This window comes from Zonotrichia albicollis, chromosome 16 (genome assembly GCF_047830755.1).
Source record: "Zonotrichia albicollis isolate bZonAlb1 chromosome 16, bZonAlb1.hap1, whole genome shotgun sequence".
NCBI classification, from domain to species: Eukaryota; Metazoa; Chordata; class Aves; order Passeriformes; family Passerellidae; genus Zonotrichia; species Zonotrichia albicollis.
In genome coordinates, this window is record NC_133834.1 from 6,078,109 (window position 1) to 6,101,682 (window position 23,574).

At 43.8% G+C, this 23,574-nt stretch overlaps 1 protein-coding gene across 1 annotated transcript in view; it reads right to left on the reverse strand.

Moving 5' to 3' along the window:
- Positions 1-15,116: 15,116 nt before the first annotated feature.
- The window catches only part of FAM20C (FAM20C golgi associated secretory pathway kinase), a 55,436-nt gene continuing 46,978 nt past the window's right edge, over positions 15,117-23,574 (reverse strand). Inside the window, exons 6-10 of the mRNA XM_005487458.3 lie at positions 19,293-19,473; positions 18,691-18,800; positions 17,187-17,268; positions 17,032-17,091; positions 15,117-16,295 (exon numbers count right to left, since the gene is read on the reverse strand). Of these exons, the coding sequence (XP_005487515.3) occupies positions 16,043-16,295; positions 17,032-17,091; positions 17,187-17,268; positions 18,691-18,800; positions 19,293-19,473 (686 nt within the window). The 3' untranslated portion in view covers positions 15,117-16,042. The remainder of the gene's footprint in view (positions 16,296-17,031; positions 17,092-17,186; positions 17,269-18,690; positions 18,801-19,292; positions 19,474-23,574) is intronic.

Genomic DNA, 23,574 nt, shown 5'->3' on the forward strand with positions numbered 1-23,574 from the left:
ACTGGAGCAGCTGTGGCTCCTTCAGATCAGGGAATGTGGTGGCAAAGAATGTGGCTGTTTTCTGCAATAGAATGTAAGCTCCAGTCCAGTGGGTTTTTAAAAGTATTATCAGAAGTGAAAGGCTACATTTAAAAATGTATAAGCAGGAACTTTCAGCACTGCATGCCTTCATTCATAATTCACCAGTGCTCGTTTCTAAAGAAGATTTGATATTTTTACAAGGTAAATGTACTTTAAAACCTTTCTTTACTTTGCAGTGAGTGTGCAATTAAGTGAACTTACTGAAAAGGAGAGGGAAGCAAGGTTTAGAATAGAGTTGTCCCGATAGCCATGAAATTATTGTAATTTTCATGTAACTCAACCTTGATTGGGAAATGTTGCTGCATTCCTGTTCATAGTAAATGCCATGTTTGGGGCTGGTGAAACACCTTTTCTGACAAGATCTCCAAATTTGTGGCTGGTGGCTGTTATTACCTGCACCTTTATGCCCAAAGATCCGTGGTGGAGAGGACACAATTCTGAACTCACATCTCCCAACCCCACATTTCTGAAACATGTCCAGCAGCCTGGTGTGGCCTGGAAGTTGCACCTGCATGTCCCAACACCCAAAGCAGCTCCCAGGACCTGCTGGTATCTGTGGTGCTTGCCCAGAGCTGAGCTTGAGGAAGGATTGAAATGTTTATTTTGACAAGAGATCCCCACTGCTCCAGTCTCCACAGTAATTATGGGGGACAGAGCACTTTCCAAGCACCTTCCCTGCACCTTTCCTACAGGCACAGCGTGAGCTGCAGCCATTAATCAGACAAAGCTGCTGGAGATAACTGCTAATTAAGAGCAGCAGTGGCTCCCTGAAGTTCCCTCCCTCCTTCCATCCATGCTGAAAGATATTGTTCTTTGTGTTTTTGTTCTTTGTGCTGCTGCTCAGGAGCAGGTTGTGGTTGGACTCCTCTGCTGAGCAGGGTTTGGAGGAGGGACAGTGTTTATATAAAATACAGCCCATGTGTTTGTATCCACAGAGTGAGACCTGGGCATCCCCATTCCAGTTCTGCAAGAAGAGGGAAAATCGTGAGGCTGATAGGAAGCAATTGGAGAATCTCTATGGACATCTGACTTTGAACATCCAAATGGGTGGCCACCAGCATGAGAAGTGTTTGCAGCTGGTGCTGGAAAACTCAGTGAGGCTGTGTTGCAGTACCCATCACATCAATGTAAGGAGGATATGTTTTTTGGACTAATTATCCTCTTAAAGCCAGAAAGCCACTGGTGGGGAAAAGTGCAGCTCAGCAGCAGAGCCCCTGAGCAGGACTTGCTGAGTTGACACAAAGCAATGAAGAAAAAACTGTAATCACAAATCTGTCTGGATAAATTAGGTGGAAAATTCATGGAAAACAGTGAAGTTCCAGCACAGTGAAACCAGAGTTAAAGGAATCAGCCAAGCTCCATGTCCCAGATGTGCCACACCACACTCAGCAATCTCCAGACAAGGTCACTTTTACTTCAAACACTGTGGAACAGCACCTGCTGCTTTATTTTCTAGCCAAACCCAGCATTTCCACCCTCACTCTCATTTTCTGCTGATGGATCCATTGTTCCCTATCACGTTCAGATAAAAAGGGCTCTATTAAAAACCAGGTTAAGACAGGATGAACTACAAGGTACTTTTGATGTGGCACACCCCTCTTGGGCACACTTGCCCTTCTCTTTGGGGCTGGCATCAGCAGTTTGGGCCCCTCCAGATGTGCAGGGTGGGACAGGGACAATCCCCTTCTTGCTTCTACAAGGGCATGGGGAACTACCACTGGCTGGATCCAAGAGAACTCTTTGTTCCTGCTGGAATTCAGGACATCCCTCTGGCTGTCCTGGATTGACTGAAACCCTGCCAGGGGGCTCAGAGACCCTGGCACAGAGCCCAAGACACCTGTGATTTTGATGATGACCCATGAAAAAAAAATTACCAACCTTATATGAGGATCTGCAAGCCACAAAAGTCTAAGTAGAATAATAGTTAGTTTGTCACAGGGTGAAAAATAGATTTTTTGGGGTTTTAGAATGGAGGTTCAGGAGTCAAGATGGAGGAATCTGGGCATGTCCAGCCTTTCTCCTTCTTCTTCTTGGCCTCCATCTTCTGCTGTGATGGTGGCACTTTTGGATTGGTTAAAGGTAGAAACTCACTGTCTGACATAGGTGATAGGTATTGGGAAGTTACTATAAATAATGTAAACATAGTTTTTAGTATAAAAAGATAACACCAGTGTGCCTCTGTCTGACCTGCTGAGCAGACCTTGGCAGGCCAGAGAAAGAATTTTATAGATAAAAAACAATAATCAGCCTTGAGAACAAGAATAGAAGAGTTCTGACTCCTTCTTTAACAGCTGGGCTGGGAAAAGATAATTTCTAACACATCTCGGGGTCACTGTGACCAGCAGAAATCCCAAGATGTTCCTGCTTGGTTTTGTCCCTAACTCAATTTTATTATTGAAAGGAAGTCTTTCCAGGGGAAATGCAGGGGAAAAGTCTCTGTCCCTAACAGGGCCATTTGGGGACAGTCTCTGTCTAAGCTTGTTCCCACGTAACCCTCAGCTGGGTCTGGCTTTTTTCCCTTCACTGCTCTGTTCTTCATCCTTTAAGAGTTTCCCAGGACTTGGGGATGAAAGCCTGCCTCCTTCCCTCAAAGGATCAAATCATTAGGCCTGTTTTCCAACTTGATTGATGTTTATATCTATTAATTGTTTTCCCTCTCATTTTCTGATTTCCTACTGATATCACAGAAAACCCTGAAGAAAACAATCTTTGATGGAGAATAACATATTTCAGAAGACAACTTCCCACCTCCAGTGTTTGTGGGTAATTAGAAGATTGAATATAAATGGCTTGTGAAGCTGTTTATTAACATATTTTTCTTACCTAAAATAGTCCATTCCCCTGTGCATTTTGGACATCCCAGGACCTTTTCCATGCCAAAAGCAAAGGTTACTCCCTCTCTGCCTGTTGTCCATGTTCTGCCAGCTGTAATATGATAAAAATATCATATTTATCATATTTTTAGCATCTGCTCTGAGGTGACTCCTGGTATTTACATGCTGCTCTATCTTCCACGTGCATTAGCAAGGGGGACCAGGCTTCCACACCCTTCCCAAGGGATGCAGCTCCTGCCAGGCTCCAGAGATGGACAAATGGAGGTGAAAAACCCAGTGACACCATGAGACCACAGGGGCAGTGCAGATGAACTCTGGAAATGGAGATTTTCCTCCCCAGTGACCCTTGGCTCCAGATGAAGGGATGCATTAATGATGGGGCGCGACCTTATCTAAGTAAGGTTAAGATTTTCAGCTTTGAACAAAGACCAAGCTGGGAATTCAATGGAAAAATCTTTTGAGTCATAGTATATGGCAAATTCATATTCAGGACAGATGGTATTTTCTAAAAGTAGCTGTTTACTCCTAGAATTACTCTTCTTCCTTCCTGTGGCATTTTTTTCCCCTCATTCTGTGGTTCTTCTGCCCACAAACTTGTCTTTTTCAGTAAATTTCTAGTGACAATTTTAACGATCTCCTAAAAAACCCAGCTATAAAAAACATCTCTCCCTGTCCATGCCTTCTTACCTTCATGACCCTCTGGGGCAATATCCTGCCCTAATTATGGATTAAAGTACAATATTTAGCTATTTTGGAAAATGTCTTTTGTCTTCATACAGGAGGTCTAATTAGAAGTTAAGTTCATCTTGCTTTTTTGTCCAGCTAAATGCCACACTCTATTTGTGTCGCTGCTGCTGCTCCCAACTAATTAGGGAAATTAAGAATAGATTGAAAAAAAACTGCCAAAAAACAAAAAAACACCTATCTTGCTTTATTCTTTTTTAGAAAACTGATTTCAGCTGCACTTTTGTTTCCTCCTTTCACTCTTTGAGAAGGAGAGCAGATTGTTTCAGATTTCTGCCACCTTGATCTCTCCCCTCTGACAAATCCCCTCTGATTTGTGCCCAGGTCCAACTCCAGACAGAGCAGGACTTGGCCCAGCAGCCCCATCAGGAACCAAACACAGGGCCCTGGCACCAAATGGGGCAGAACTAAATTAAATACCCAATTAATGCCCCAATTAAACACCTTGAAGTTGCAGCCTGTGTCAGCCTCATGGTCCTGTGGCAGGGCTGGGCTCTTGGATTTCCCAGGCACAGTCTTGAACATTAGGTTTTCTGTTATTTAAGTAATATTTTCTTTCAGTTTGGACTGCAGTGGCTTTCCACTGGCACCACACTCATTAGAAGGCCTCTAAGTCCACAGCTGTATTCAGAAGTGTTGCTCATTAAACCTTGGAAAGCAGACAACCTTCCTCTTGTGTGATGGTGAGGATGAAAGATCTTATAAAAGTCTTCTTTATAGAAATAAAAATAGTCCCAGAAGCACAGTTTTTGGGTTTTTTCCTTCCCATTCCACACAGGGTTCTCTGTTAACAATTGCAGCTAATTTTGTCTTCTGTTATTTCTGGATATATTTATGATAACCCCAGAATATTCTGACAGAGATTCTTCTCTTCACATAAGTAACCAGCATTCTTGCTGTAGTGAATAACTGGTACCCATCACCCTGGTTTCAACACTCATTCCAGATATAAAATTAGAGACACAGATGCTGAATATTGTACTATTCAAAATGCTACATTTTGTTTGGTCTGCTTTTTTCTTTTAAGTTTGCTTCTCATTAAATTAAAGACATTCCAATTCTCAAATTATGGAGCTGCACTTATTTTAGGGATAATTAACAGCAAACATGGTCATTAACTTGTTTGCTTGAGGGAGGGAGAGAAAAGGTAAGAGAATTATTGTTGGACCAGCAAAAGAAATAGGAGAAAAAAATAGCTGGCTTCAGATTACACATAATATGTGACTGACAAAATGGAGCCAAGTGGGAACCTGCAACGCCAAACTCCAATTAATCCTGGCTCACCAAAGCTTGAAAAGCAGATTTTCAGCTGACATGAATTACACAGTACCTAGACTGAGCAGGCAGCAGCTCCCTTAGCTGTCTGCAAGGGCAGAATTGGTGTGAGCAGGGCAGAATTTGTGTGAGCAGGAGCAGAATTGGTGTGTACAGGAGCAGAATTCGTGTGGGCAGGGCAGAACTGGTTTGAGCAGGGGCAGGAAGGGGCTGTGGAGATTCAGCCTGGTTGATGCTGCTGAGGCTCTGCCTGCTCCAGGGGAATGGGGGTAATGGCATCAGTTAAAACCAGATTAAAACAGCCGACAAAATCCACGCTTTGCTCAGTGCACAGTGCAGGGCTGGGTGTGGGATCAGATGTCACCTGTGCAAGGCAGCACCAGAGGGACCCCAAACACCCCAAAAGTGGCAGCAGCATCACTGCCAGGGCACCACAGCTGGGCAGGAGTGAACAGGATTTTCAGTTAAAATATTGTAAGGCCATGTGTTAAGGAACAGTTCTGTTAATGAACATTTTCAGCATCATCTTCTTGTTCTTACTAATTTTTCCCCTGTGGAAAAAAAGCTCTTTACCATTCATCTGACTTTTGGTCTTTGAAGCCCTGTTTCTTGTAAGTTGAAAAAAAAAAGGTTAGGCTTTTCTAGATTGGCATTTAGGGAGATGAATCCTACTTTTACTGTCAATTGGAAAAAAAAAATACTGTAGGATAACTCCTGCAGCTGAATTCCCATGGAAGACTTTGTCCATCTTGCTTGCCTGGGTGGGTCCGTTCTCCAGGACTCTTCCCAAAGTCCCTGTCCTTGTTTGGGTTTGGTTTTATACCTCCACCTCTGTTTTATGTTGCTGAATTGGAAGTGTGTACATTATGAAAGCAGCTGCCTTGGACCCAGTCAGGTTTTCCCCACCAGAGCCTGTTCATAAATCTGGGCATGCAGAATCTTTAAAGACAATATTGAATGCTACTGTAAGGGCAGGAAAGAGGAGCTCCTTTCATTGGCAAGCATCAAGCACATTTCTGCAGTCAGACACAGAGCAAGGGGCTCATGAGCAACGCTTATTTCCACTATTGTTCATGCCCATGCCAAAGATTAATCTCTTTGCCCACAGCAGACTCCTTGTCTGATTTATTTGTGTGTATGAAAGGGACCCTGCCCAGGGCTCTGGCTCTGGGCACTCATGGCAAGGACATCCAATTATCAGTTCATCATTTTATTTGGATTAAATGATAGTTGTGATGAACAGCCCCATTTGCATTGTGTCCTCCTTTGTGTGGCTATTAACACATGCCTGGCATGGCTGCACAAGAGAGCAGCCCTTGCCTGCATGCAAAGCCAGCTGGACTCAAAAAGAGCCTTTGTAGTCACTTCAGACAACCTTGGAGCCAGGCTCTGATGTAAAATATCACAAGCTGGTAGTGATAATAATTTGCTTTTTTCAATCACAGGAAGCTCCGTGCTTCTAGATGCAACCAGCTCAAATAAATACATATTCAATAGAGAACACACCATAGGTGGGAAGAGAAATATAATTGCACCCAATTTTGCAGTTGCACTTGTCCTACAGGAGCTAAAATGAGATTTTTAATATACTTATTTTGAATATGTGCATCTGCTCTGTCATTTTTGCATAATGAGCACATGCCTGATACTTAAAGAATTAGCTTTCCCTCTTGCTAAGATATAGGCAAAATGAGCCATGCTGTTATTCATGGATTTGTTTATTCATTCATTATTTCTTTTGCGTGAAGCACACTGGGCAATCCATCTTGTTCCCAGCAAAACCCCAGGGGCTATGGGGAAGGCTCAGCATTCAGCTCTGAACTCAATTATCACAAATCTCATCCTATAAATTAGAACATGTTGCAAAGAAAGAAGAAAATGCAGCTCCCTGTAGTACATTCCCTGAAAGAGAAAGAAAGAAAGAAAATGCTTTTGGACAGATGCTTTGAGAAATTCAGGGAGGGAGTTTATCCAGTCACCCCCAGATCCATGCTGCAGCAAGGGAAGGGGCCTTTAGCTCTATTTTCAAATATGTTTTGCCATTTCATAGATGAGCAAAGTCCAAAGCACAGGGGTGGACAGCCCACAGCAGCCTCCACTCCAGGATGCATCCAGAGCTCAGGCATGATCCTTCCCTCAAAGGAAAGCAACTTTTCTTGCTCAAGTGAACCAAATAATGAGCTTTTATTTCCCCTTTTAATGACTCAGAGGATAGTTCTAAAAATACGTTATTTTCCCAGAGTAATTCAGATGCCAGAAACCCATCAGGAAAGCACCTACAGGATATTCCTGTGGTGGTAACTCCATGGTAGGTGACCCATGGAGCTCCCACAGACCCGCTCCACAGCTGCAGGATGTGCACCAACACCTCTGAATGCTGTGATTTAGAGGCGATTTCCAGAAAAAGCATCACCAGCTCCTGGGTTTTGACGTGCTTGTAGCACCAGTCTTGCTAACAGGTTGACAGAGAGGATATTTTCCTCCCAGTGACGATGGTGAGAAGGTGTGATTCATAACCAGAATAATTGCTGGGGCCCTTCTATTGACTGCACTCCCAGCCAAAGCTGGACACCCACATGTGCCTGGGAACAGGGGAGCAGGGTGTGCCAGGCGTGCTGGTGAAGCTGTGGAAGGAGGAGCTGCTCTTTAAAACTCACTGATATTGGAGCATTGCTGGCTTTATTTAAATAGTGCTCCTATTTAAGCATGTTTCCTTCTTTTATGTAACTTTTTAAACTTATTTAGGTTCTGAATTATCCTGAGCAGCTGCCATAGCCTTTGTGGCAGTGGGACATCACTGTCCCTACAGCTTTGCTCTGAAGGTGCCTCAGATGGCCAAGCAGCACAGACAACCCACAGCTCCATGTTGTGCTGGCTTTGTTGAATTGCTGCAAAGGGGCCTGAAGGCTGATGAATGAATAAGGATCTTTTTTGGCTGAAGCAGAGTCTATACAGCCAGCTCACCACCATTCCTAGCACCAGAGGGGTCTGTGAAGCTCTCTCAGGCTGCTGTGGGATGCTGTCAGACAGGCAGCATCCCTGCAAACTGCCAGCACTCCTCATTGGAATCACTCAGTCTGGGGTGCAAAGTGTGGAGACCCGGTAAAAATAGTGTCTGAACCTCTCAAAATGCTAATCAACCATCACAGGCTTGAGGTAGGATGTCTAATAAGGGTGAGGATGTGTGAAGTGTTGTCATAAATATGCAGCAGCCTGCCAGCTGGTTTGGAGACTGCACAGGATGGTGTTGTCCAGATTTTTTCTTTTGACTTCTTACCCTCCCTCCTTGGTAGGGAATATCTATTTTCTCCTGCTGCAAACTGAAACTCAGGTAAACAGCTATGGCATTACTCTTTAACCAGGAACCACATATACCAGCACCAGGTCAAATAAAACACTTGTAATTTTATCATCCCTATTTTCAGGGCATTTCTCAGAAGCTCAGGTGAGCAGCTCTGTATCACTGCAGCTGCTGTAGGCTGGATCCAAAGAAAATTAAAACAGCTGGGAAGGTTTCCATTAACTTCACTAGACTGGGTCCTGTAACAGGAAAATATTCCTAATTTCAGGCTTCATGGTATGGCTCTGCCATTGCCTCTTTAATAGGTAAAAAAAATGAACTGTGGGGACCACACATCCTGAACAGCACAAAACCAATTTTTCCACTAGAGCTATAGAATCACAGGAATGTTTAGGTTGGAAAAGACCTCTGAGATCATTGAGCCCAGCCATTAATGCAGCACTGCCAAGTCCACCAGTAAATCTTGTCCCTCAGAACCTCATCATTAAATCCCTCCAGGGATGGTGACTCAGCCACTGCCCTGCTCAGCCTGTTCCAGTGCTTGGCTATCACTGAAATGTTAGTCATGGCATGTTTTCTGACCTTATCTGAGCTTCTCCTGAAAGAAGAGCTTCCTTCCACCTCCTGCATCAAACCTGAAAACTCCTGCAGGCTCCTGTGGTTTGCCCTGCTCTGAGGAGCTGCTGGAGCCTTCAGGACAGCGAGGAATCAGGAGAAAACCCCACACAAACTCTGGTGTTTGAGTAGTGCTGGAAGTTCAGAACACCGGGTTCAGTGCAAGAGCCAAGACAACAGCTGGAGTCAGGAGGATCTGTGGGTGCTGAATCAATGAAACTGCATTATTTCTTACACCAGACAAGGGGGTTGCTTGTGCCAACAACATTTAAAGTCTCCCTCCTGATAAACTGAGGAAGGAACAAGTGATTTCACAGGAACGACAGAATCCTAGAATGGTTTGGGTTGGAAGGGATGTCCAAGATGATCTCGTTCCAACATCCCTAGACCACATTCTCCCAGATCAGGTTCCTAAAGTCCCATCCAACCTGGCCTGGAGCACTTCCAGGGATTATCACTCAAGCTCCTGTTTCAGTCCACCAGACATGTCACAAAGTGAAGGCACCATCACCATAAGGAAACTTGCTGCAAAATTAGAAACTAAAGTTCACTTCCAGCACTTAAAAAAAGCCCTAATTACAATGAAAAGAGTTGGCTATGGATGCCTCAAGTTATAAATAATGAATGTTGGTGTTTATTCAGGCAAAAACCACAACCATTAAATATGGAAATCCAGTGCAAATCAGTGAAGCAAACACCTAGAAATAGAGGGAAAAGATAAACAATAATAATAAATTATTAAAGCTTATAGCTAAGAAAGCCATGGGAATGTCAGAGAGACCATTCATCTGTAAATGGGGCAGTGAAAGAAGATAATGCACCTTAATTCTACATCTGTGAAACTCTCACTGACTTCACTGATTAGGAAGGAATTGCTTAAAAAATCAGCAGAAAGGGTTCTGATTTGATCTAGAAAACAATGCAAACTTCACTCAATGGATAAGCCAGAAATGCTTTTTATCATTGCTATTTATAAATGCTGCCTGTGACAAGGACTCCTGGTGCAAAAATTTGTTATGGTGAAGGACTACCAGGAAAAGCAACAAGGAAAGCACTTTGCAGTTTTGGATAGCCTGATTTGCTTAGTTTACAATCAATTTGTCCTCCATCTCCAAAGCTCAGACTGATCAGAGGAATAAGTGCTGCTCCTTAGGTGTTGGTGTTCACAAGAATGGATTTGGCCATCAGCTTGCCACTGTCATTTTTGGGTTGTTTCTTCCCCCAGCTCCATCAGCTGCATTCCTCACATTTTGCTTTCAGCTTTAGCTCTCATTTCTCATTTATGTGTGCATGAGGAGTCAGAAGATGCTGGCAGATTGTTGTCCTGCCTTGATTTATGGCACCTTCAGCAGCACCCAGGTGCTCCAGTGATCCAGGGTGCACAGGATCACCGTGTTCCAGGGACACAGGGCTGGTGCTGCACAGCCACAGCAGCTGGGGGGCTGAGATTTAAAATTTTCTGTCTTTAGGCACCCTGGGATGTATTTTAAAGTTTTGTCAAGGTCAGCTAGCAGATGCTATAGGTGGTTTTGTGTGTGTGTCCATCAGCCAGCACCTTTCCAGAAGTGTCAGAGGAGTTTATGATGAGATCCTAATGAAATTCATGACTGTGGCCAAGGCACAACGCGACCCAGATTCCCACATTCACGGAAATGGAGAGTGCTCTGACCTGACATCTCCAATTTTGGGATGTTCTGCTTTGATTCCAGCTGCTGATTCCATCTGCAAGCTGCTGGGTTTGGGCCCATACCTGAGCAAGATTCAAGGTTTAACACAAGTTATTTGTGACAGGGGATGGGGCTGATTGTGTAGTAAGGTCATTTGAAAGAGAGGAGCTGATCTCCCAAATCCTCACAGAGAAGACTGGATACAGATGTGAGCATTCCCCCCATCCTGCTCGCAACCCCCTTAGCTGGTCATCATAATTACATCAGAGTAGCATAAATAGAAAACCATGGAAAGTGTTGAATATGTCTAAAAATGTGGAGCAGCAGGTATTCCAGCAGCTCTTTCCTAGACACAAATCTTTGCCCTGCCCTTGCATTGGGGGAAGAGGAATTGTTGCTGCCAAATCAACAGCCTCCTTTTTGCTGATGCTTCATTCCTAACCATGGCCAGAACTTGGCTGACCTCAATTCTCGAGTCTTTTGACCCACCAAATTGAATTGCTTTTAATTTTTTTCTAGCCAGCCCCCAAAAGCATTGAAGTGGTACTTTACTGATGCAAATGGAGAAGGGAGCAGATAATTGAGTTTGATCTGGTCAGACAGAGTTAGGGCTGGAGGCTACCTATGAAGACTTTAAGCATAAAAATATTATTCTCAAGAAATCCAGCAGCTTCCAACTGGTAATAACTTGAAATTCCATGTGAAAACTCATCCCACAACACTCAAAATTTCCTCCAAACACTCAATTTACTTTCAAAAGAATTTTCCTTGTGCACAATTATTTCTGTGTATTGAGCCCCAAATAAACAACCATGGGCAAGAAACTCTGTGGAAACAACTGATAGCTGGAATAATTTCTGGAAAATGAACTTTGTGGTTATACAGTAAGTGCTAGAAGAAAACTTTTCTCCCTCAGGATGCAAATTATCAGCGCTCTAGTGTGTATCCAGCTCTGAGCTGGACACTCAGCACTTTCAGGCTGGGGTCACAAGAGCCTTGCTGGCAGTCATTAGGTGTCCCCTGGATGTGCCAAGGGGACAAAGCCATTGCTGGACTATTCTGTTTGCTAGAAATGCCCCAGTGAAGGCAGGAATGATGCATCTGACTCCATGTTCTCAGAAGGCTAATTCATTATTTTATGATACTATATTATATTAAAGAATAATATATTATATTAAAGAATTCTCTTATTCTTAATTGAAGAATTACTAACTAAAGAATGTTATACTATACTAAAAGTATAGTATACTAAAAAGTATACTATACTTTTTGACATTGAGTAAGTATTGTTTCCTATACAGAAAGGATACTTACTAAATGCTAAAAAGATAATAATGAAAACTTGTGACTCTCTCCAGAGCCCTGACACACCTTGGCCCCAACTGACCAATAAGTCAAAACATCTCACAGCAGAATCTAACAGAACAAACACTTGTGGGTAAACAATCCCCAAACACATCCCACATGAGCAAAACACAGGAGAAGCAAATGAGATAAGAATTGTTTTCCTTTTTCTCTGAGTCTTCTCAGCTTCCCAGGAGACAAATTCTGGGCAAAGGAATTTTTCAGAGGATGTGAATGCCACAGTGCAGGGGACAGCAGGGTGTCCCCCTCGGACCTGCACCACGTTCAGGCCCAGCAGATGGAACCAGAGCAGCCTTGGGATGCTCCTCCCTGGAACTCCCGCTGAAGTTCATGTTCAGTTCAGTGCCCAAGGGCAGCAGCCAGGCTGAAATCCCAGTTTCCCTCCTCCTACACAGCACATCTTGCTGCTGCTTACACTGCAATCTGCTCCAGGCTTCCAGCTTGTGTGTAAATCACAGCCTCTGCTGATCACAACACTGATACCCACTTCAAACAATGGGAGCTTTCTGCCTGCAATTTCCCTTTGATGCTTAAATAACAGAAAAACCACAAAAACAAATGAAGCTCTCCTCTGAATTACTCAGGAGAATACGGTAAACTATTCTGTGCTGTCAGATACTGTTGTAATTAGGTGCTTTTAGAAATATATGATCTATTTTTATCTGTTATTTATTGTGCATACTGTATTTATTGTGCTGAACACATTATGCCCCTGACAGGCTATCTCAGATTTCTCAGTGTGTTAATTGCCTGGGCCCTGCTGCTACACCAGCTTCTGAGATTCAGAGACAAACCAATTGAATTCTGACATTTATTTATCTTCCTACAGTGAACATTTTTGTCTCGTAAATATGTAGGGCTCCTAAAGAGATGTTGCACCACGTCACACTAATCCTCCCCAGCTCCTGATTACTGACCAAACACACAATGACAGCCCTCTCAGAGCCAGACAGCAACATCCTCTGCCTAAAGGCAAACCCACGAGGTTTCCACAAGGAATTTAGACCAGCTGTGTCTTGGGGCAATGCAGATGCACCCCAAAAGTGGGGGTTTGCCCCTCCCTGGGCTGCACAGAGCCATCTTCAGGGCTGTGTTACCCCAAGAACTGCAAGGCAGAACCCCAAGTTCACTCCCTGGCTGCAGTTTCCTGTCTCTCGTGCCCACTCACCCCTGCCCACATAAAATTGGAATAGCAGAACAAGGCAATAATTCTTTTCCCTTCCCAAAATCCTAGAAAATGAACATGAGTCAAAGCTCCAGCTGCCTGGCAGCGGGAATGCAAACACACCAGAGCTTCCTGGTAGATACTGAGGAGTAACTGCACAGCCTTTTAATTAATTAATTAATCATCCCTTCCAGTCCTGCAGCATCCTGCAGATGAGCTGTGTCCTCAGCTGCCCTGACCACAGGTGGGGTCTGGGCTCAGCTCTTGGCATCCATCTCCTGAGCAGCCTGCAGTGAATTCAGGCTTGCATGGCCCACGTGGGGCTCATTCAACCCATTTTCTCATCAGAGACACCAGGAAACCTCTCCTCCATGTGAGCCAGGGTCTCCATCCTCCCAAGGTATGTGCATGTCTCATGCCAAAGAAAAGCTTCCCCTTCAGCTTTTCTGTATGCTTGATTTAATACTAGAAATGAGAAGAATTTTCATGAGTCTAGAAAGCTGCAGCACAGAGCTTACAAGGGGGAGCATCAAAGTCCAGGAGAAGGAAACTGGAGGCCTTCAGAACTCTTTACAATGTGGCAAGGATTAATGACCTTAAGTTCTTTACACCCTGTACAAACACTACCTATTCCTTACTTAGCAACATTTAATGTATAAAAACCTACTGATTTTGCTTGTAGAAATTCAGAACCAGGTCCATAACAGTAAGTTCATATCCCTGACAGCACCAGGCAGCCTTCTGCAGAGAGAGAAGCTTGAACCATCCTGGCAGGAGCCCCTGACCTATACCCAGCCCCTAAAGAGCCAAGACCTTCACTGATCTGATCCTCTTTGAACAAAGAGGCTGCCAAGTGCTGCTTTCCTAAAGCAAACCAGGTTTGCAGAGCTGAGCCCAGAAGGAGAGAGCAGAGCTGCCCTGGGAAGGTGATTCCACAGCTCCTCTGCTTCATGGTGAGAAGCTGCACCTGCAGGAAAACCCCAGCCAGGCATTGAAGATAGACCAAGGATAATACTGCCCATTTCACCTTTTTATATTCCCATATTTTGATTTTTTTTTCTTTCTTTTTGACTAACGAGAAGAGAACATTGCAGTTCCAGTGCTGTGTTGCAGAGGAATCTTTGTCATTATAGGTGGGTCTTCAAAGGTGATAAAAAGCCATGGAATAAACCAGAAAATTTCCAAGTTCATGAACAGCTGTACAATTTGAGATATTCTCTTGTCTTTGTATGCCATGTATGTGAGAACCATGGGAATTCGAAATGGGCAATAAAATATAAAATACATGTGTTTTTTAGTGATAATATATCAACCTAAGAAGTGAATGAGCTTATATAGCAGCTTTTTCTCTCATTCATAATTTTAATATGCAGAAATGTCTACATTTTTGTCTACCTGGCTTTTAAAGTATATGGTTATGAATCCCTGGGAAAAAAGACATTAAACGAAATAAATGGCAGCTTTGAATTAAAGTTGTGATGAACACTGTCACAATAAATTCTCTCCTCACCCAGAGGAGTGATGAGGGATTCCTGCTGTACCTCACCATGTTTTCACAAGTCAAATACAGCCACGTGTTCAATTTATAGCTTGCTTTTGGGCTGAGAGTCTCCACAAATCTTAAATGGACGCAGCTGAGCATGATTCAAGGCTATTTGGATAAGAATACCATGTTTCTAGCTAATTTAGGCTGGGATTTTCTAGGCTGTGCAAAGGTTTTTGCAGCCCAAGTCAGAGGCAATGGTGTTTCTAAATCCTCTGGGCAGCATGTCAAGGCATAATCTTTGAGAGGTGCTGTTCCACATCTTGTTTCTACAGCCATAACTGCAAGAGGAAGGGATGCTGAAATGACAGTCAAAACAATGCTTTCATAGGAAAGATTTAACCCTTTTCAACACCCCAGCCCTTATTGGCATTGCAGTGTGCATTAATCACCAATTAATCACCAATTCCCTGCTCCAGCTCCATTTGCTGTTCTGCAAAAGGGGATGACAATTTAAACAACCACTTGGCTGGTGCACAGAGCTTTGCTATGAACAAGATGAATTAATCCATTTAGACAAGATGGCTACACATTTTGCATATCTTTATTGCACTTTTACCACGTTGCAAACAATTCCACAAAAATGCTGCAAAAGTAAGCCTAGAGCTGCTGAAAGCAGCTTTTTACCCATATATGTATATATTTACACAAAACTATCAAAAGCAAAATTGAAAAGTAGCAGCTCAGCTATGATAGTCTAGAAAGATAAGAGCTGCCACCTCCTTATGGACAAATAGTACAACTTGTCATTTTACATCACTTTGTAAAACCAACATTCAAGTATTCCTGTCAAAGCACAATTAGTGAAATTCCCTTCTGGTAACCCCTGTATTTATTATCATTATTATCATTATTATTATTATTTTTTGCCTTTAAAAGTTCATAATGCCTTAACCCTTTAAATGCTGAGTAGCTGGGGGGAAAATAAGCATTCAATTTAAATAAGATACAGTGGATTAGAGCACTTAAAGGGTTAACACAAAATACTAAGTGGACTGTCACCACAAATAAAGTGTGAGTCACAAAACTATGCTGTCCCTCTTAGTTAAATTTGGAAGGTAGGTCTGGGGTTTCATAGATATACCATATATAAATACAAAATATTAAGTAAAGGCCTCCTTTCTATACAAAAAGGACAGGAGGTGTTTTGCTATCAGACTGCTGTCTGTCCATGATTGAGTATTTTCTGAATCTTTTCATAATCTCTCTTCAGGAACTAATGAAAAGCATCACATTAGACTTATTTTTTCTTAATGAACTATTCCTTTGCAGAGTCTACACTTTACCTACTTTGGGAACAATTATATCTCATTTCTGAATTCACTGAATTCACAAAGTAGCATACACAGTCTTTTGCAAGACTTTTATTTTTTGTTGTTGTTGTTCTTTTGTTTCTTTTCCTTCTTTGAATCTTCTTGACTCGGCTGGTAAAAACGTAGTCTTGCCATTTCACTACCTCTCAGTGGCAACAGTGTTAACATCAGTGTTAAAGTCATTTTCCACCACGTTGTCATAGCCATCCTTCTCTATGCAGTCACTGACAGCCTTGAGCACAATCCGCAGCCGCCTGTCCATGGCCTCCAAGTGAGGCTGGTACAGGATTGGAGCTATTTTGTCTTTTAGCAAAGATTCTTTCATCAGGAGACTGAGTTTGTACTCCTCCTTGGCTAGCAGCTGTAATCGCAGATAGGTAGATTTCCTGATTCTAAGAAAAGGAGGAAAAAAAAATGCAAATCAGTTATTTCCACCACTGTTGATCTCAACAGTGCTAAAAGGCCAGAATTACAGTAATAGTGTAAGAGCCTATTCTGTGATCTGAACTGAGGAGAGCCAGGCACAGGCACTGTCACAGTCCTAGTGAGCAGCTGGCATTGTCACCTGTCACTGATCTTTGGGGGCCCTCAGAGGTGCAGAGGTTTTGGAGCACAGATCCACGCGGCAGAGCAGGCAGCCCTCACATCCCTCACCTGGAAAGACACCAAGGGGAGCTGGTGCAGCATTCACAGGGCCGTGTCCACCTTGGAATGACACGTGTGACACACATGGCACTGAGCAGGAATGTGTGTGACAGCAGCAGGGGCTCCTCAGGCTCACCCTGCAAAGCTGAAACTCTGAATGTCACCCTCTGAAAACCCTGAACATGGGCACCAAGGAAAGCTGTTGAGAATCATGAGAACAAGGTAGGATTTTGTCACTTGACTTCCATGGCATCTTATTTTGTCTTAAAGCTTCTCTCCCAACATCTCACAGCCGTGTTCCTACAAGGTCCTGATCCCAAAGAGCATTTAATGTGGCAGTGCCAATGCTCAGGGCTAGCTGGGCAGGATCACTCCATCTCCTTCTCTCCACAGTGTGCAATGAAAGATTCAATCAAAAATTTTCAGTCCTCTTAGTGGAAACCATGGTACTAACCAAGAAATACCTCCAGAGGGAAAACATACCTGCAGCACTGGTTTAAAGGCACCAAAATGGAAAGTTCATCATGGGAATATTTTCCAAACCTATTTAAAGATAAAAGCAAGAATGTAACAAAGGCTGTTTTAAATACTGATTTTTTTTTTCCTTTAACCCCAGAAGGATTATTAAAGGTGTTTACCCTCTTCCATTATCTAAGTGGATAATAAAAGTTTCATTTCCAAACTTCTCAAAGGTTTCATAGTGATGTCGATCCATGTTACCTATGGGACAAAGAGAAGAAAAACAACATTCTTACTTTGGCTTGAGCCTGCAGGTCAGGACAATGCAAAAGCCCAGTGCTGCCCAAAAGCAGAGCAGAGAAAGCAGCAAACCTGCTGAGCTCCTACAGCAGACACCCCAAAGTTTGTGATACTGGAAGGGCTGTTAAACCTCTGGCAGCTTTTCAAATTCTCTGGGCCTTTTGTACTTGAGCTCTAAAAGGACCATCAGGAGGCAAAGCCAACCTTCCCCTCCTCCAGCAACCCCTCCTGGGGTACAGCAAGGAACCCCCTCTCCATTCCAAGAGATCTCAGCTGCCTGGGGAGCCTGGGCACCTGCAGGGCAGCTGTGCTCCTGCTGCTGCAGCCTGGGCTCAGCAGGGTGTGTGAGGCAGACATGGTACATTTCACACGTGCAAGGGTAGGAGAAAATGCCCCGCACTGAGCAGGGGTGTTAATCCTGATCACTTTGTTAATACTGCATTCAGCTTCCTGAACCCCAACCAAGCATCCTGGTTTTCCTCTGGTAAAAAGTTTGCCCCAGTTGCTGGGGAGCCAGAACAGCTTCATGTTTGTGAAATATGGACCAGGATGGTGCTGATCTGCACAGCTGCACAGCTCTCCCTGTGCGAGCTGCTTTTTAAGGCCAATGTGCAGAGCACTGGTGCCAAGCTATGAATTTTGTCTCCCTGGCAGGGGTCTTGAGCTACTTATAGATGCCACATATGGCTCCTGAGCTGTCACCTGGCCTCTCCTGCTGCAGCCCAGTGCAGCAATCTCAGTGGGGGCAATGGCACAGAATGTGTCCATGCTGGCATATGCCCAAGGATCAAAGATGTAGGTTGGCAACTTAGAGGTGTATTTGCTGCAGCAGCAAAGGTTTCATATGAGAATGAGAATTAGGCTTGGAATGGATCGCTAGTACCTGGCTGTAAATAATTATTTTATTGAGATCAGGTTACATAAACAGAAAAATTCCTGATACAATCCACAGCTGCCTTTGTGATATAGCAATGCCTCTTCCTCCCCAACTCTGACATTTTATAGAGAACACTCCTGCAGGATGAAAACAAAGCACCATAATGAGCAGTCCTTGCATGTGCATCCAGGAGCCATATATTATAGGGGCAAAGCACTCACTAAAGCAAACTGTGAAGCCCTTCACTGTTGTGAAGGAGACTGGCCTGACCTGCATTCATCACCACTCTGCATTTCTGAACATCTTTGTTCCTTTAATCTGCACTGATGGGAATACATAACCATGTAAATCTGCATTTTCCCATAATCATCTAGAAAAGCACATACTGTAAATGCAGCTTCAGCCACGCTTTAGCAAACTGCTGAGCTATGCAGAGCAGTGCAGAAAGAAATGGTTCTTATTCTAATTAAATGTTGCATTTAATTTTTGAAAGAGATGAAACATACCCATTAGGAAATCAAAAACTGTCATATCCATTATATCCAGAATTCTGGTCCCACTGTCATATGGGGGTGTTTGTTTAACCTCTTCACAATAATCTGGATCAACTTCCCATCTGGAAAAGGCAATATTTTGATATTTTATGAGACACACAGAGCTTACTGAAAGTGACAAAAAAATGTTATTTTGCAAAGATCTACTTTTATCATGTTCGATTAAGGGCAGGGTCAGGTAGAGGCAGCAAATTCCAGCAATGCAGGCAAGCAAGGAAGATTGTGACTGATGAAAAAGGGAGAAAAATCACAAGACTGAAAGCTATCTGCTTCAGGATTTAGGAGACTAGCTGCACCATCAGTGATATGGTGCAAACAGCTCAGTGCTGCTGAGATCAGTGCATCTTTATCCCTCTGACAGGACTCAGACAGGTCCCATTGCATCCTGTCCATGCCACTGGAGGTACCTGTCCCATGAGGGAGCTGTGCCACTGAATTTGGGTTCAGGAGCACAAACTGCAGCTCCTGGCATGTGAAATGCTCTGTCCCTTCCCAGGGGCCAGGACTGGGTTATTTCCCTGCCACCCTGTGCAGCTCTGCTCCCCACTACTCACTCTGCTTTCTTGCGCTTGTGGTAGGAACGCCTCCAGGGGTTTCTCCAGGTTTTCCTTTTTGCTAAGGACAAGTCAGGCAGGAAAGCAGCCAGGGACCCCTCGATCTGGTCTGGTTTCCCACACAGGGCGTGCTCTGTTGAGCAGTAGTAGGAGCACTCCCCGTAGAAGCAGATGTTGTTGGCTGGCAAAGAGAGGAAAAGAGCTTTAAAGCCTACACTCAAATTAGTATTGAGAATTCATAAAAGCACTGATGTATGTAGGAGCAGAAATAAATCCAAACCCCTGTTACCACACATAGTTTTCCTCCACTGAAAACACTAGAAAGACATTATTTCAGTGGCTGGGATCACGCCCTGAGCAAAGCTCTTTGTGACTATTTCCAGCCTATTTATATTCCCCAAACTTTTTTTTTTTTTTAATCCTGTCCTTTCTCTTTTGTTTTCCCAGACTGATACATTCCTTGAGAGCTATTTGCTACCCCAGGCTGGAACCCCAAATCCCACAGCTGAACAAGTGGCATGTGCCCAAGATTAAGTCACTTCTCAAAATCTTGGCTTGTTTCTTTAAGACCAGAGAACATTTCATTCATTTCCTTGCTGGTATGAGAAGAACTGGCAGTTTTTGCAAGGAGAATTATTTACCATCCAGAGTCCTGTGGGGGTGTGCATGGAAGGTGGAAATAGCACGGACATAACGCTGTCAGCACACATCTCAAACACTAATTCCTTCCTCCACACCTCACATTACTCCAACAACCACAGAAAAAGAATCGGCAGCAGGTTTTGGACCGTGTGTTACCTTAAAACCTCCCCAAAACTACCACCACATATTTCTGTACCAACAGGAACACCCACATCTTTACAAGAACATCCTGCCCACAGGAATTCACTGAAGGTGAGAGAGAGCAGCTCATCCCCAATGCCCACCAATACCAGACTGTGCACAGGAATAGGAGCACACTGCTGCTCTTGCCAGCATGCTACAACTCTTGTGACATTGCTTTATGCACATAAAATGTCATTAGAGGAAGGCTGTGCCTTTTCCTCATGGTAATGCATGAAGCTGAGAAGTCACATTGCTTCTTGATTCCCCACAAGGCCTCTAAATTCAAATATTGTTTCTGAGCTCCTCTCCCTCTGGGCAGGCTCAGTGCAAATGAAGCAGGAAGGGCTGGGAGTAGCAGGAGGTGATTTTCTGCCTGTCGCAGGAAGGTAGTGTGGGTTTGCATGGCAGTGGTGCCCTGCAGCACACAGCCCTGCATGGCACTGTGACATCCCACACCCAGCACAGTGCCCAGTGCAGATGGGCACTGCCAGGGGGAGATGGTGAGTCAGGAGGACAGGGACAACTCTGGGGATGACAGGAGGGAGGTAGGAACACAGCAAGGAGCTGTGTTTGAGGAAGGAGAGGTAGGGGAACATGGAACAGCAAAAGGTCTCCTGATGCTTTTTATTAATCAGCTGCATTGTCTGGGGCTGGCTGTTAAACCATGGAATTATACCAAATAACCACACTACAAGGCTGATGTGTTGCTACTTGACAACCTGTCCCAGCTTCCCACTGATGTCCCAGCTTTCTCTGTTGATAGCCACCTGATTTGCCCATGAAGTTGTGATTCCTTTACCCTAAAACAGCTCTTTTGCATCACCCTGCTCTGGCTGACTCACAAGGGCCACCCATCCATCCATGCTCAGGAACAACTTGCCCAAACTGTATATTTATATTTACAGGGCTGGATCATAGCAGTTAAATATATCCTGGCTAAGTCCACAAATATTTACTCTGTGGCCAAAAGGCTTGTTGACAATTACTCAAGGAAAAGAAAAGTACTTCAGGGAAGAGAAAAAGAAGAACAGAAATTACAAAAGGAAGGAAGGGATCACTCAAACATATCTGTACTTCTGAGTTTGCAATTTAAGTGTTTTTTAAGAGATATAAATGAAGAATAACCTCTCCTAAAAATTGTGTTTCTGCTGATTTGAAGCTGCAGTGGGCCTTGGGCTTTAATTCAGCTGTGTCAGCATCTCCCCCTCATCTTTGGAGGGAGGGAACCATGCAGATTTATCTTGACTGCCTGAGATAACTTATCTTCCAGGGTTTCTATGACCTGACTTCCACCTGGCAGCAGGAAGCCAGTGCTCATTTATCTCCTTCAGGATCAGTTTTGTAAAGAGCAAAAGTCCCAGCAAACACCCCCCACACCATCACAGCCTCTGCTGCTCACTATGTAAATCTGACCTTTCAAGAAAAAGGAGTTGTATTAAACACAGCATTTTGCTCAGTGGGAAGATAAATACTCTGTTTAACAGTTTGCTTCTGCATTCAGCTTGGGGAACAATGAAACCCTGCTCTGTATTGTCAATGAAAGCAACTGGGGCTAATCAGTAATCACACTGGTATCCAGGTAAATCTTGAGGGGAGCTGGGGGCTTTGGTGTTTGCTGCTCTGCAAACAGGGCTGTGCAGTGAGCACATGTGCTGCCTGCCACTCATCCCACTCATTCCTGTCAGCATCTTCCACTATTGATCCTCCACAGAGCCCCATTGCCTGCTCCAGCATCCAGGGCCCTGAGCAATGGCAAGGTGTGTCCTGCCATTAAGACAGTGAACTTGCAGTAAAACCACAAGTGTATTTCTCACTGACAAGTTACATTTAATGGTAAATCCTTTTCTGCCATCAGTTATTCCCCCCATGGGCTCAGACCTGTGGTACCTACTCCCTGCAGCTCCCGTTCAATTTCTGGGGATAGCAGAGGTGAAAGGATGCTGAATCTCAAGCTAAAGAAATAACTGCCTTGATTGATACAGAACAGACATCTTATTATGTCTGCCCTAGTCCTTACATACCAGCAGTAAGACGAAGCAGCCTGAATTATCTGGGGAAACATTCATTTTTAAGGTTTCTTAAAAATGTAAGGAAAAAAAAAAAGAGGCACCAAATATAGAAAAGCACAGATCTCATTTAAGACTTCAAGGTGCTGTAGCAAGGCTCTTTGAAACCTAAGTAGGTGACCCACATTCTGCACAGCAGGCTGAGGGTGAAATTCCAGCTAGAGACACAAGCCCAGCGCTTCATGGCAATCCCACGCTGAGAGCAGGGTTTGGCTTCTCGAAGCAAAAACCAGAGAGAAAGGGGAGACGAGCTCCCCACTGGGGCACAGCCCTTCTCCTCTCACTGAAATTGCCCAAACCATATGTTCCTCTCATAGATAAAGGTGTTTCTTGCATAAGTACACCTGCAAAAGGAGCAACAGCCAGGAATTTGTGCTCCTGCAGGGTGGGCAGGAATGGCAACAACAGCAGTGCTGGCAAACCAGACAGGGAGGGATGTTTATACATGCTGGGATGTCCAAGTGCTGAGCATTTCCAACATGCAAAACACTTCTTCACTACAAACCAAAATTGTTTCCCCAAAGCACCAGAGAGACAAGAGAGCCCCGTGTTGCAGTGTCTGATTTTCATTATCTGAGGAGGAATGGATGTGGTTTGTAATGAAATGCAGGCAAAAATCATGGTCTGGTGATCGAAACTCCAACTAATTACAACAATTAAGAACCAGAGTGTCTGTGTACTCATCTGCAAATTCTCTGTGCATCCTCCTGATAGCTGAACAATAATTCTTCTCAGGAAGAAAAGGAACAAGGGGGGATACCTTGAAGCAAATTGCTCGACGGAGCAATTCTTTTATTCAGCTTTGCATGACTGTTAATAGAGGACATTTAGCAAGCATATGCAATTGGAGTACTGGGAAGAAGCCTGAATATTTACTACAGCAATGCATGAAAAGATCTTTCATTTACCTGCTCAAAATAATAGGTAATTCTGAACTCTATTGTATGCTGAGAGGGAAAAAAAATCCATAATCCCTTGGAATTGGTTAATATGAACAAAAACATAGTGCTTACTAGCTGTGTAACATTGATTTCTTTAAGCTGCTGCCTCAATTACTTCCAAAATGAAGGCTGACATCATTAATATGTCTCTTTTTTCCTAGCAAATTACCATTCATTTGTAAAAGTAGCAGGGCTACTGCAGTCTGCCTTGCTGCAAAGGACGTAAAATTAATTTAAATAATTACTGACCTAATTCCATTTCTCATGTTTAAGTCCAAACTGCCTGAAAGTGCACTTTTCTGCAATCTGCTTTCTCTCTGAGTGCAGCCTAATGCATCCCCCGACCTGCCTGCTCACGGCCATTGTCACTTTTCCATGGGAGCAGGGATGCTGCTGTGCTCTGAAGCTGCCTGTGGCTCCCTGGCCCTGATTTCCACGCCTGATGGGACA